Source organism: Carcharhinus amblyrhynchos, chromosome 20 (assembly GCF_965287045.1).
Source record: "Carcharhinus amblyrhynchos chromosome 20, sCarAmb.v2.hapA, whole genome shotgun sequence".
Classification (NCBI taxonomy): domain Eukaryota; kingdom Metazoa; phylum Chordata; class Chondrichthyes; order Carcharhiniformes; family Carcharhinidae; genus Carcharhinus; species Carcharhinus amblyrhynchos.
Window position 1 is genome coordinate 9,021,487 of NC_137343.1, and position 14,046 is coordinate 9,035,532.

At 45.5% G+C, this 14,046-nt stretch overlaps 1 protein-coding gene across 1 annotated transcript in view; it reads left to right on the plus strand.

Annotated features, from left to right (window-relative positions):
• Nucleotides 1-14,046, plus strand: part of LOC145356051 (somatomedin-B and thrombospondin type-1 domain-containing protein) — a 145,235-nt gene that overhangs the window by 118,386 nt on the left and 12,803 nt on the right. The window contains exon 3 of the mRNA XM_080208645.1: nucleotides 3,824-3,914. Within this exon, the coding sequence (XP_080064771.1) occupies nucleotides 3,824-3,914 (91 nt within the window). The remainder of the gene's footprint in view (nucleotides 1-3,823; nucleotides 3,915-14,046) is intronic.

Here is a 14,046-nt window from a genome sequence, read left to right on the forward strand (position 1 = left end):
ACTTTCACAACAATGCCCGCATCAAGAGCAGCGATCTAACCCCATCCAGCTGTGGATTTCAACTCCATCTGATGTCACCCTAATGGATGACACAAAGTTTGGTGGAGTTTCTGATAGTGCCGGGGATTGTCAGAGGGTATAACGGGATATCAATAGATTGGAGACTTGGGCACAGAAATGGCAGATGGAGTTTAATCTGGACAAATGTGAGGTGCTGCATTTTGGAGGATCAAACTTAGGTGTGAATTATACTGTAAATGGCTCTTAGAACTCTTAGGAACATTAACGTACAGAGGGATCTGGGCGTGCAGGTCCACACTTCCCTAAAAGTGGCAACATGGATGGCCAAGTGTTTAAGAAGGCATATGGCATGCTTGTCTTCATCTGCCAGGGCATTAAGTACAAGAGTTGCAAAGTCATGTTGAAGCTATATAAAATGTTGGTTAGGCCACGTTTGGAGTATTGCAGACAGTCCTGGTCACCACTTCAGTAGAAGGACATGGAAGTTTGGAGAAGGAGTAAGGAGGGTTCACCAGGATGTTGTTTGGTCTCGGAGATGTTGGCTTTGAGAAGAGGTTGAATAAACTAGGATTGTTTCCAATCCTAGCTGGAGGCTGAGGGGAGACATGATAGAGGTCTACAAAACTTTGAGAGGCACAGACCGGATGGATAGTCAGAGGCTTTCTTGCAGGGTGGAAGTGTCATTACAGGAGGCGTAGATTTAAGATGAGATGTGCAGGGGAATTCTTTCATGCAGAGAGTGGTGGGTGCCTGGAACGCACTGCCAGATGAGATGGTGGAAGCAGGCATACTAGCAACATTTAAGAGGCATCTGAATCGGTACATGAATAGGGAGGGAATAGAGGGATTTGGACCGAGTAAGGGCAGGAGGTTTGTTTTAGTTTAGTTAGGGCATCATGATTGACACAGACTTGGAGGGCCAAGGGGCCGGTTCCTGTCCTATACTTTTCTTTGTTCTTTATTAATGTTGGCAAGTGTGAGGTGGTCCACTTTGGTAGGAAGAATGGTAGGAAGGACTATTACTTACGTGGCGAAAAACTGCAGCAGGCGACGGTGCAGAGGGACCTCGGGGTCCTTGTGCATGAGTCGCAAAAACCCAGCTTGCAGGTGCAGCAGGTGGTCAGGAAGGCGAATGGGATGCTGGCCTTCATAGCAAGGGGGATTGAATATAAAAGTAGGGAGGTCTTGCTGCAGCTGTATAGGGCATTGGTGAGGCCGCAGCTGGAGTACTGTGTGCAGTTTTGGGCGCCGCATCTGCGCAAGGATATTTTGGCCCTGGAGGGAGTGCAGAGGAGGTTTACTAGGCTGATACCGGAGTTGAGGGGATTGAGCTATGAGGAGAGGCTGAATAAACTAGGCTTGTACTCGTTAGAGTTTAGAAGAATGAGGGGAGATCTCATTGAGACGTATAAGATGATGAATGGGATGGATAGGATAGAGGTGGAGAGACTCTTCCTGCTCAAAAAAGACAGTAGGACTAGGGGGCACAGCCTCAAGATAAAGGGGAGGCGGTTTAGAACGGAGTTGAGGAGGAACTTCTTCACTCAAAGGGTGGTGAATCTCTGGAATTCTCTGCCCGTTGAAGTGGTGGAGGCTGCCTCGCTAAATATTTTTAAGAAGCGGGTTGATGGGTTCTTGATAAGAGAGGGGATTAAGGGTTATGGGGAGAGGGCGGGAAAGTGGAACTGAGCCACGACAGATCAGCCATGATCTTATTGAATGGCGGGGCAGGCTCGAAGGGCTAGATGGCCTACTCCTGCTCCTATTTCTTATGTTCTTATGTTCTTATGTTCTTACCACAGCAGAGAGAGAGGGAGCAGAGATGGCGGTGTGGGGCGTAGGGGGCAGAGGGCGATGTGTCCCTTCCGACCAATCCACCAGCCTCCAATTTACCGATGCTGCTTTTGTTAACGCCAGCTGCCCAGGGAGCGAGCGGCTGGTATGAGAGGATGCTGACCCAGTGATGGCTGGATAGAAGAGGAGAGGCAACAACATGAAATAATATTCATCCAGAAAGTCTTGGGTACTGAAGTAACCCAGGGACAATATGAAAGTGAAAAGGGAAAGGGGTGTGACAAGGTAGATGCTGGGGGATTTACCCCATCTGGGTCACAGTCTCAGGAGACTGCGCCACCACATGGGTCCTTTCTAAACTAAAGACCATTTGTCTCTGCGCAATCCGTATCCCTCCATTCCCTGCCTATTCATGTATCTGTCAAGATACCTCTTAAACGTTGCTTTTGTATCTACTTCTAGCACCTCCTCTGGCAGCGCAGTCCAGACACTTATCACCCTCTGTGTAGAAAAAGTTGCCTCTCACATCACCTTTAAACTTTCCCCCCTTTAATTTAATGCTATGTCCCCTGCTAATTGACATTTCTACCCTGGGAAAAAGACTCTGACTATCCATTCTATCCAAGCCTCTCAGAATTTTGTAATCACGTCACCCCTCAGTCCCCAACATTCAAGTGAGATTTTCCAATTTCTCCCCATAGTTAATCCCCTCAAATCAGGCAACATCCTGGTAAACCCTTTCTGTACTCTTCCAAAGTCTCCACATCCGTCTGGTAGTGTGACAACCAGAACTGTATGCAATATTCCAAATGTGGTCTTAGTAAAGTTCTATACAGCTGCTTTGGGCGCCGTACTTACGCAAGGATATTTTAGCCTTGGAGGGAGTGCAGAGGAGGTTTACTAGGCTGATGCCGGAGTTGAGGGGGTTGAGCTATGAGGAGAGGCTGAATAGATTAGGCTTGTACTCGTTAGAGTTTAGAAGAATGAGGGGAGATCTCATTGAGACGTATAAGATGATGAATGGGATGGATAGGATAGAGGTGGAGAGACTCTTCCCGCTCAGAAAGGATAGTAGGACTAGGGGGCATAGCCTCAAGGTAAAGTGGGGGCGGTTTAGAACGGAGTTGAGGAGGAACTTCTTCACTCAAAGGGTGGTGAATCTCTGGAATTCTCTGCCCGTTGAAGTGGTGGAGGCTGCCTCACTAAATATTTTTAAGACGCGGGTTGATGGGTTCTTGATGAGAGAGGGGATTAAGGGTTATGGGGAGAGGGCGGGAATGTGGAACTGAGCCACGACAGATCAGCCATGACCTTATTGAATGGCGGGGCAGGCTCGAAGGGCTAGTTGGCCTACTCCTGCTCCTATTTCTTATGTTCTTATGACTTGCCAATCTGGGAGTGCTGCATGGTTGGAGATGCCTTCTTTTGTACTCAATATTAAACTAAGACCATGGTTTGCTCTGTCAGATGAGTTAGAAAAATCCCAAGGCACTATTTTGAAGAGGCCCCCATATTATAGAATCCCTACAGTGCAGAAGGAGGCCATTCAGCCTGTCGACTCTGCACCGACTCTCCAACAGAGCATCTTACCCGGGCTCACCCTATCTCCTAATGCCATGCATTTACCCTGCTAATCCCCCTAATCTACACATCCTGGGACACTAAGGGACAATTTAGTATGGTCAATCCACCTAAGCTACACATCTTTGGACATGTTCTGGCCAATAATCATCCCCAGCCCAACCCAACATTTATCACTTGGCCATTAATAGCATTGTTTTTTATAGTAACATGCTGTGGGAAAATTGGTTGTCAAGTTTCCTATGTGTCAACAGTCACTACACCTCCGATGTGGATTTTTTAGCCGTAATGCATTTGTGGGGATTTACCCTACCAGTTATCTGAGTGGTGGAAGATTTCTGTGCTTTATCATTGAAGGTGACTGTAGCCGGCTAATAACGGCATGTAATAATCTCCTGGCACATTCTGAACTTCAATCTCATTGCAGAGGTGGCTAAGATTTTGCCTGACTTATACAAAAGGAACTTCAAAGATCCATGGAAAAGGCCTCATATGATGGCAAAGGAACAGAAACCAAGGTAACGGACCTTTGTCGAGACCCAGACTGTTAATGTTTTGCCATTGGACAGTTTTCGTACAGTTGAACAAACAGCTAACTGAGGTCTTGTTTCACTGTTGGCAGCAACTGTAGCTTCACATGTTCAATTGTGTTAGAGTTTAAAATTTATTTATTAGTGTCACAAGTAGGCTTACATTAACACTGCAATGAAGTTACTGTGAAAATCCCCTAGTTGCCACATTCCTGAGCTTGTTCAGGTAAAGTGAGGGAGAATTTAGCATGGCCAATGCACCCTAACCAGCACGTCTTTCAGACTGTGGGAGGAAACTGGAGCAACCGGAGGAAACCCACACAGATACAGAGAGAATGTGCAAACTCCACACAGACAGTCATCGAAGCTGGGAATCGAACCTGGGTCCTGGCACTGTGAGGCAGCAGTGCTAACCACCCTGCAAGGCTGTAAACAACAAATATTTTCAATGGTTGAGGAGTTAAATGCAGTCATGCGAGAATATTTATTTTCTCTTTGCTTTTTTTTAATACAAATGTTTGAATGATGCTGATGGCATCGTGGGGGGCCTTGGAACGGATAAGTTACCTTCTCCTGCGCTGTGGCGATAAACTAAGACTGTCAATTCACACGGAGGGTGGTGAGTGTCTGAAACAAGCTGCCAGAAGTAGTTGTAGAGGGGGGTACAATTCTGTCTTTTAAAAAGCATTTAAACAGTTGTATGGGTATGATGGGTATAGAGGGATATGGGCCAAATGCGGGCAACTGGGACTAGCTTCGGGGTTTTAAAAAGAAGGGCGGTATGGACAAGTTGGGCCGAAGGGCCTGTTTCCATGCTGTAAACCTCTATGACTCTATAACCCGGTGGTACCGAGGCCAGTGTTACTGCTCTTAGCTCCCAGCTGGGATTAGCCAGTGGAGAAAAGCAGTGTGGGGAGCAGCTGGCCTGTGGCTAGAGTGTGCCAACAAACTGCAAATTCCTTTAATAACACAGCGGGGATGTCAGAGCAGATTGTCTGACTACAGGCTCCTGGTGGGAATCTCTGTCTGCCGAAAGTTGCCTATCGGGGATTTGGGTATAGATATATCAGTGAGCCTTGTGGGATATTTTTCTGTCCATTGAAGGATAGGATATCCTGTGAGACCAGTTGATTCCGGCGCCTGGGGTTTCCCGGCGGGTAAACGATCCGGACCGGGGAGCTCAGGGTTGTATAAGATTGACTCTATATTGCTTTCTGTGGCCTGGCTGTCTGCGTGCAAAGTGAAACTCCTGGCCGAGCCGACTCGTTGTAAGTGGACCCGTCAAAGTCATCAAAGCCGGGAATGGTAGCTGGCTGTGTCAGTAAATCCGCATTAAAAGCTGACCGCCTCTTACTGGGGCTCCTGAGACTGAGGAGGTGGAGGAAGAGATTCTGAAACAGATGAAAGCTTAACCTACCCCGAGCGACGGAAATGTGCAACATGTCTCCCAGCATATGCCAAAGAGTTTATCCGATTAGGTTACATCCATCCTGCTGAAGCACTACCCCTCCCCCCAGTATCTCTGACAAGCCACAGCCTCTCTCAAATAAAAAAAATTACAACTTTCGATCGATTCTGTGCAGACACCTGTTCTCAGCCAGTCCCACCCAAAGGATAACGTCTTTGACAACCACAGGTCCCTTCGAATATCCAAATTAATCTACAGGTGAAAGAAACCCTGCAAGAGATCTGAAATTTTTTTTAAAATGGGAATGGAAAACATTAGGGAAAAACTCACCAGGTCCGACCGCATGTGCGGAGATTTGATTTGAATCATTATTGTCACATGTATTCGTCTGCAGTGCAAAGTATTGTTTCATTGCAGACTATATATACAAAGCATACCATTGATAGAGAAGGAAATGAGAGAGTGCAGAATGTAGTGTTACAGTCGTAGCTAGGGTGTAGAGAAAGACCAACTTAATACAAGGTAGGTCCATTCAAAAGTCTGACGGCAGCAGGGAAGAAGCTGTTCTTGAGCCGGTTGGCACGTGAACTCAGACCTTTGTATCTTTTTCCCAACAGAAGAAGGTGGAAGAGAGAATGTCCGGGGTGCGTGGGGTCCTTAATTATGCTGGCTGCTTTCCCAAGGCAGTGGGAAGTATAGACAAAGTCAATGGGTGGGAGGCTCGTTTGAGTGATGGACTGGGCTTCGTTCATGACTCTTTGTAGTTTCTTGCGGTCTTGGTCAGAGCAGGAGCCGTACCAAGCTGTGATACAACCAGAAAGGATGCTTAGTATGGTGCATCCGTAAAAGTTGGTGAGAGTCACAGCTGACATGCCAAATTTTCTTAGTCTTCTGAGAAAGTTGCTGGGCTTTCTTAACTATAGTTTCAGAATGGGGGCGGGGGCCAGGACAAGGTGATCTGATCACCTAAAAACTCGAAGCTTTCAACCATTTCCACTTCATCCCCGTTGACGTAGACAGAGGCATGTCCTTCACTACTTTATCTCCTTTGAGAGGCAGTGAAGGGTTAATGTTCTAGCACTGAGACATTATTGGATGTTGGGAACAGGATTAGACTATTCAGCTCCTTGAGTTTGATCCTTAGACCATTCACTCAGATCCTTGCTGCCCTGGTATCTAATCTCCCACCTGGTTTTCGGAATCTTTAATACCCTTTCCCAGCAGACATTTATGGATAGGAATTACTGTGGCTGCTGGAAATCTGAGATAAAACCAGGAAATGCGGAGGGCGGACAGCTTCTGTGGAGAGGAAAACAAGGAGGCGACCTGCCATTTCCGTGGTGACCTGCCACTCACCGGCAGCCAGTTCTTCTCATCCTGCCTCTGTCAATGTGGTTTCCTGTTCTGTGCACACCCCTCCTCCTGGAAACCCATGGTGGGGGTTCGCCATCGGTGGGACTGGAAAGTGATATACACAGACTGCAAATGATGGGGAGGGGGTCCGATAGTGTGATACATTAGAGGTGGTTCACACAGATAGTAAACAGGTCGGGCTGCGGTGCTTTGTGAAGGTTACCGATAACCACTGTCCTCTTTGGAAATGGGAATTATGTCCAAGCTCCTGTCCCAGTCCAGGGAAGCCAGAGTCCAGACATTGCTGCTGTGAAATGGAAAGGAGACACTGATGACAGGCAGTCCAGAGGCTACGTGGACCTCACAGTTGGGAGAGTTAATGCCCAGAATTTTCCTCAGGGAAGTGGCTCAGACAAAATGTCCATTGAATTCCGGTGGGAATGACCAATCGCGGTAATGGACAGGGCTGGAAGATCCCAGCAAATGATTCAGATTGGTGATGATACATCAGAACTGGAAGATATTACAGATTTAATGGATGGAATTCTGCCCCCCCCTCCCCCAACAGCAGAGAAACTGGCAGGAGCCAAAAAGTCAGAAAGCTGCTGGCATGATAATAAGAACATAAGAACTAGGACCAGGAGTTGGCCATCTGGCCCCTCGAGCCTGCTCCACCATTCGATAAGATCATGGCTGATCTTTTCGTGGACTCAGCTCCACTTACCCGCCTGCTCACCATAACCCTTAATTCCTTTACTGTTCAAAAATGTATCTATTCTTGCCTTAAAAACATGCAATGAGGGAGCCTCAACTGCTTCACTGGGCAGGGAATTCCACAGATTCACGACCCTTTGGATGAGGAAGTTCCTCCTCAACTCAGTCCAAAATCTGCTTCCCTTTAGTTTGGAGCTATGCCCCCTAATTCTAGTTTCAGCCACCAGTGGAAACAACTTCCCTGCTTCTATCTTATCTATTCCCTTCATAATCTTATATGTTTCTATATAATCTCCCCTCATTCTTCTGAATTGCAATGACTATAGCCCCAGTCTACTCAGTCTCTCTTCATAACCCAACCCTCTCAACTCCAGAACCTAGTGAATCTCCTCTGCATCCCCTCCAGTGCCAGTATATCCTTTCTCAAGTAGGGAAACCAAAACTGTACTCCAGGTGTGGCCTCACCAGCACCTTATACAGCCGCAATATTACCTCGCTGTTTTTAAACTCCATCCCTCTAGCAATGTAGGGCAAAATTCAATTTGCCTTCTTAATTACCTGCTGCATCTGCAAACCAACTCCTTGAGATTCCTGCATAAGAACACCCAGGTCCCTCTGCACAGCAGCATGCTGCAATATTTTACCATTTAAATAATCGTCCAGTAATAGTAATGGCATATCGCTCTTGCCGCTGGCTGGTGGCAAGATCGTCATTTGATTCATCTGCATCTCATCAATGTTAATTAAAGCACTTGCCTCCAGTATCACATTGGGCTTTCCAATCTTGCGTCACACCAGTGAGAAATCAGTCCAAAGATGTGCAGGTTAGGTGGACGGGCCATGCTAAATTGCCCATTAGTGTTTCACAATGTGTAGGTTAGCGGGATTAGTGGGTAAATGTATGGGATTGTAGGGATAAGGCCTTGAGTCAGTGTGCACTCAATGGGCCGAATGGCCTCCTTCAGCGCTGTGTGGATTCTATGATTCTATGTTGGTGTCAAACCCGATTGATAAAGAATGTCTCACACAACTTGGAATGTATGTAAGGTAATGAGAATGAGGATTTGATCTCCACGTGCTGCCCAATGCTCCATGATGCATGTGCAACAGAGCCAACAAACTTGAATGCTCCTAGTCTGAATCCACTGTACCAAATCCATTCGTGTTCTAGAACATAGAACATTACAGCGCAGTACAGGCCCTTTGGCCCACAAGGCAGTCCTCAGTTCACCAGAGATGGCGAAGTGAGTGCAACAAAGTCTTCCTGCCAGGGGCTGCGCTGCTTCTGATGCCCTGTTCACTACTCTGCCAGGACAGACCGGTTCCTGCCTCCACCTCCATGTCCATCTCCATCTCCCTCCCCCATGCCAAACTGCTCTTCATAGATGGTAGCGATCATGGGATTTGAAAGGGTCGGTATGTGCGTGTGTGTGCGCATGTGTGCTTATGTGCATTTATGTTTGTGCATGCGTGTGTAGGTATGTGTTTGTGGGTGTGTTCATGTGTGTATGTGTGCGTATATGTGTTTTTGGGTGTGTGTTTATGTGTGTGTGAGTATATGTGTGTTCATGTGTGTTTGTGTGTGTGTTTGTCTGTGTTTCTGTCTGTGTATCTTCATTGCAGTTAATGTAAGCCTATTTGTGACTAATAAATAAACTTTATCTGCCTTAACTTTGCCCACAGGGGATGTAGACAAAGCTAATCTCTGAGCGAGGGTTGGGGATGCTGTTGGTGGTGGCCTCTTGATGCACCCTCTGGTGGTACAGGTGTGCAGCTGCAGGCATAACCATATCCAACAAGTAGAATCCCTACAGAGTAGAAGGATGCCATTCAGCCCATCGAGTCTGCACCGACTCTCCAACATAGCATGCTACCCATTTAACACCTTCAAACATCAATAAAATCATAGAATCATGCAGTGCAGAAGAGGTCTTAGGCCTATTGAGTCTGCACTGATTTCCCACCTAATCCCACCTCCCAGCACTTGGCCCAGAGCCCTGAATGTAATGATGTGCCAAGTACTCATCCAGGTAGTTTTTAAAGGATGTGAGGCAACCCACCTCCACCACCCTCCCAGGCAGCGCATTCCAGACCATCACCACCCCCTGGGTAAAAAAGATTTTCCTCACTTCCTGCCCCTTGCCTTGAACCTATGTCCCCTCGCCACTGACCCTTCAACTAAGAAGAACACGGTGTTTCATAGGAGCACTATAGAGTAAAATTAGACAAAGGAAATATTCCTTTAAAAATGCTGTCCAATGGCACAGTGAACCACAAATTAGAAATTATGTGACATTTAACATATTGTGGACAAGAAATAGCCCAGCGACAACTACAATCTCACCCAGGCTCTATCCCTATAACCCCATGCTACACCATGCTAGTCTAGCTGGTCCCCCCAAAACTAAGGGGCAATTTAGTGTGGCCAATCCACCTAACCCATACACCTTTGGACTGTGGGAGGAAACCCACACAGACACAGGAAGAACTTGCAAGCTCCACACAGACAGTGACCCAAGCCGGGAATCGAACCTGGCTCCCTGGCGCTGCGAGGCAGCAATGCTAACTACTGTGTCACCGTGCTGCTTGGTAAAGCTTTAGTTTAAAGTTCGGCTTAACACAAAAAACTTCTGTCATGTATGACTCAATGAAGCAAATGCTGCTTTTAGAATTCCAAATGGGAGTTTTAACTGAAGAACTGATCCAAGCTGCACTCTTCAACTGAGTAAAATTATCTCCATGTCTCCTGCTCACATAGTATCAAACCAAACTTTGTGTATTTGTTGTAACATCTAAAATAATAGGTAGACTTGGACTGTTGTCGACAAGGAACATGCAGAGGTATTTATTGTCGGCACAAGTGTTGGGCACACTTGAAAGCCAAATGATTGTTTGAAGGTTTTTAACAGATCTTAAGTCTTTGTTAGACAAGGCAGGATGAGGACAATTGCCCTGAAGTACAGTGGATATCACTGGCAAGACCAGTGGTGGCATGGTGGCACAGTGGTTAGCACTGCTGTCTCACAGCGCCAGGGACCCGGGTTCGATTCCTGGCCTCAGGTCACTGTCTATGTGGAGTCTGCATGTTCTTCCCATGACTCTGAGGGTTTCCTCTCACACTCCAAAGATGTGCAGGTTTAGTAGATTGACCATGTTAAATTGCCCCAAGATGTGTAGACAAGGGGGACTAACAGTGTAAATGTGTGGTATCATTGGGGTGGGGTGGGCCTGGATGAGATGCAACATCGGACAGTCAATGCAAACTTGATGGGCCGACTGGCTTCCTTCTGCACTATAGGGATTTTATAATAATACCAGCATTTGCTGTTGCTTACTAAGTTACCTTTGAGAAAGTTTAACATTTGTTTATTATTGCCGCAAATAGGCTTACATTAACATTGCAATGAAGTTACTGTGAAACATGGAAATAGAAGCAGGAGTAGCCCAGTCAGCCCTTCGAGTCTGCTCCACCATTCATTTTGATCAGGGCTGATCATCAAATTCAATATCCTGATCCCCCTTCCCCCCCATATCCCTTGATCCCTTTAGCCCCAAGAGTTTTCTATAATCTTGAAATCAGACAACATTTTGGCCTCAACTACGTTCTGTGGTCATGAATTCCACACATTCACCACCCTGGGTGAAGAAACTTCTCCTCACCTCAGTTCTAAAAGGTTTACCCTTATTGTCAAACTATGACCCATACTTCTGGATTCCCCCATCAGCTGGAACATTCTTTCTGAGTCTAATCCTGTTAGAATTTTATAAGTTTCTACGAGATCCCCTCTCACTCTTCTAAACTCCAGTGAATATAATCCTAACCAACTTAGTCTCACCTCATATGACAGACCTGCCATCCCAGGAATCAGCCTAGTAAACCTTCGCTGTGCTCCCTCTATAGCAAGGACATCCTTCCTCAGATAAGACACCAAAGCTGCACACAGTACTTCAGGTGTGGCCTCACCAACACCCTGTACAATTGCAGCAAAACATCCCTATCCCGATACTCAAATCCTCTCGCTGTGAAGGCCGACATACCATTTGCCTTCTTTACTGCCTGCTGTACCCGCGCGCTTATTTTCAGCGACTGATACACTAGGACACCAAGGTCTCACTGAGTATCCGCCTCTCTCAATTTGACCCATTCAAATAATAATCTGTCTTCCTATTATTGCTACCAAGAAGGATAATCTCAAATTTATTCACATTATACTGCATCTGCATTGTCGAAAGGCTTCTGAAAGTCTGCATAAACCACATCCACCGGTTCTCCTTGATCAACTCTACTAGTTATATCCTCAGAAAATTCTAATAATTTCATCAAGCATGATTTTCCTTCTATAAGTCTGACTTTGTCTTTCAAATGCTGAGTTATGAAATCCTTGATAATAGGCTCCAGCAACTTTCCCAGTACCGATGTTAGTCTTACTGGTCCAATTCCCTGTTTCTCTCTACCTTCCTTCTTGAATAGCAGGCTTACATTAGCTACCCTCCAATCTGTAGGAACTATTCCACAGTCCAAAACATTATATAAGTATAAAATATAAAAAATATCCAAAAAATACAACTGATCATAGCCCCATATTACTAATGGACATATTGAACTTGAAGTAAGACATATGTTTTTAAATCGAGAACAGACAAGCAAAAACTGAGACTACAAAGTTACCATTTGCTGGAATTTCTATGTGGATTATACTAGACCAACTAGTCCAGGGACAACAGAACGTCGTACCTCTTTTCAGACAGAGACACTTAAAAAGAAGAGAAGAAATGCAAAAACTGAACTGTAATCTCCTGTGGAGATAATGGAAACTGATTACCATCTCAGCAGAAACCACCTTCTGTGAGTTACATCCCAGACTCTGGACATGACATGAGTTGGGAAAAAAACAGATTCTGGATGAAAGACATGTTTGAGTTGTTCCTTTTCCAAGAATGAACAAGAAAAGGGGTTAAAGACCAACTGCAACCATGGTCTCTGTGTACTAGACTGCTGTTCCAGTTCTGCTGTGCAAGGGTGTGCTATGACTATTGCAGCTGAAGAACATGTTTTAGGCATCCCTGCACTCACAGGTAAAAAGAACTCACTCTCTGATTGCTGGAAGCAAGTTGTAAGTCAGTAAATCGTAGTCAGAAAGGACACAGGGCAATTTCTTTCAGCTAACCCGGAGAACAAAATTCCTCAAATCAACTGCTTAACTCCCTAAGTCAGAGCTACCGGAATCACTCAACTTAACGGCTGCAATGTTTCACCATCTACTCCTCACAGACAGACCAAGGACTGATTCATATATCTTTCTTTATTTTTGGATTCGTTTGTCATTTATAACTTGTGTGAATGTGTGTGTTGCATTTTATTATTCCCTTCATGTGTTTCAGTAACTAATGAACTTGCTCTTTCCTTAACTTAAGAAAGAGTGGTTAGATTGGCTCCTTTTAAAACTTAAGTACATTTGGACTGGGAAAATGTATCACGAGGGAAGTGATTCTTTTTAAGTTAATCTTGTTGCAGCCAATCTAGGGATTCGAATAAAGAAAGGGAGCCAGTTTATCCCTCCTCACGCGGGAGCTTAACAACTTGGGAGTGTCTCATCCAGAATTATAACAAATTGGAGCACCTCACCTGGGGACTGGCTATAACAGACTAAACTGTGGAGATGCTGGTGTTGGACTGGGGTGGGTCACAGAAAGAAGTCTCACAACACCAGGTTAAAGTCCAACAGATTTATTTGGTAATCACGAGCTCTCAGAGTGCCGCTCCTTCATCGGGTGAGTGGAAAGTTGGGTTCACAAACAGGGCATATATAGACAGAGACTCAGTTGCAAGATAATGCGAGTCATAACAGATAATCAAGTCTTTACAGGTACAGACAATGCGAGTGGGTTCTTGTCACACTATGTGTAACTCCCACCATTTAGTCTGGGCTTGCAAAATCCTACTAACTGTCCTGGCTTGAGACAATTCACATCTCTTTAACCTGTGATTATCCCTCTCTCCCCTCACATTGTCTGTACCTGTAAAGACTTGATGACCTGTAAAGACTTGCATTCCAACCATTATCTTGCAATTGAGTCTCTGTCTATAAATGCCCTGTCTGTGAACCCAACTCTCCACTCACCTGATGAAGGAGCAGCACTTCGGAAGCTCGTGATACCAAATAAACCTGTTGGACTTTAACCTGGTGTTGTGAGACTTGGTACTGTAACAGATTAAGCACGCTTGGCAAGAACGTGTTGACTGAGATGAGGAGGAATTTCTTCAGCTAGAGAGTGGTGAATCTGTGGAATTCATTGTTACAGAGGGTTATAGGGGCCAGGTCACTGAGCGTCCTTAAGATTCCTTAAGGTTCCTGATTGGTAAGGGGATCAAAGATTACAGGGAAAGGGCGGGAGAATGGGGTTGAGAAACTTACTAACTATGATTGAATGGCAGAGGGTAGATCCAATGGCCCAAATGGCCTAATTCTGCTCCTATATCTTATGGCGTTATGGATTTTAGACCTATGATCCTGACACCTCTTCACCACTGAGGGTTTTCCTCATTTCATGCCTGGATTTGTTTGTTGCTTTATGAATAGATTGAGTCAACGGTGAGTCAACAACTCCATTATTTTTTGTAACATACAATGTATAAAATGATGT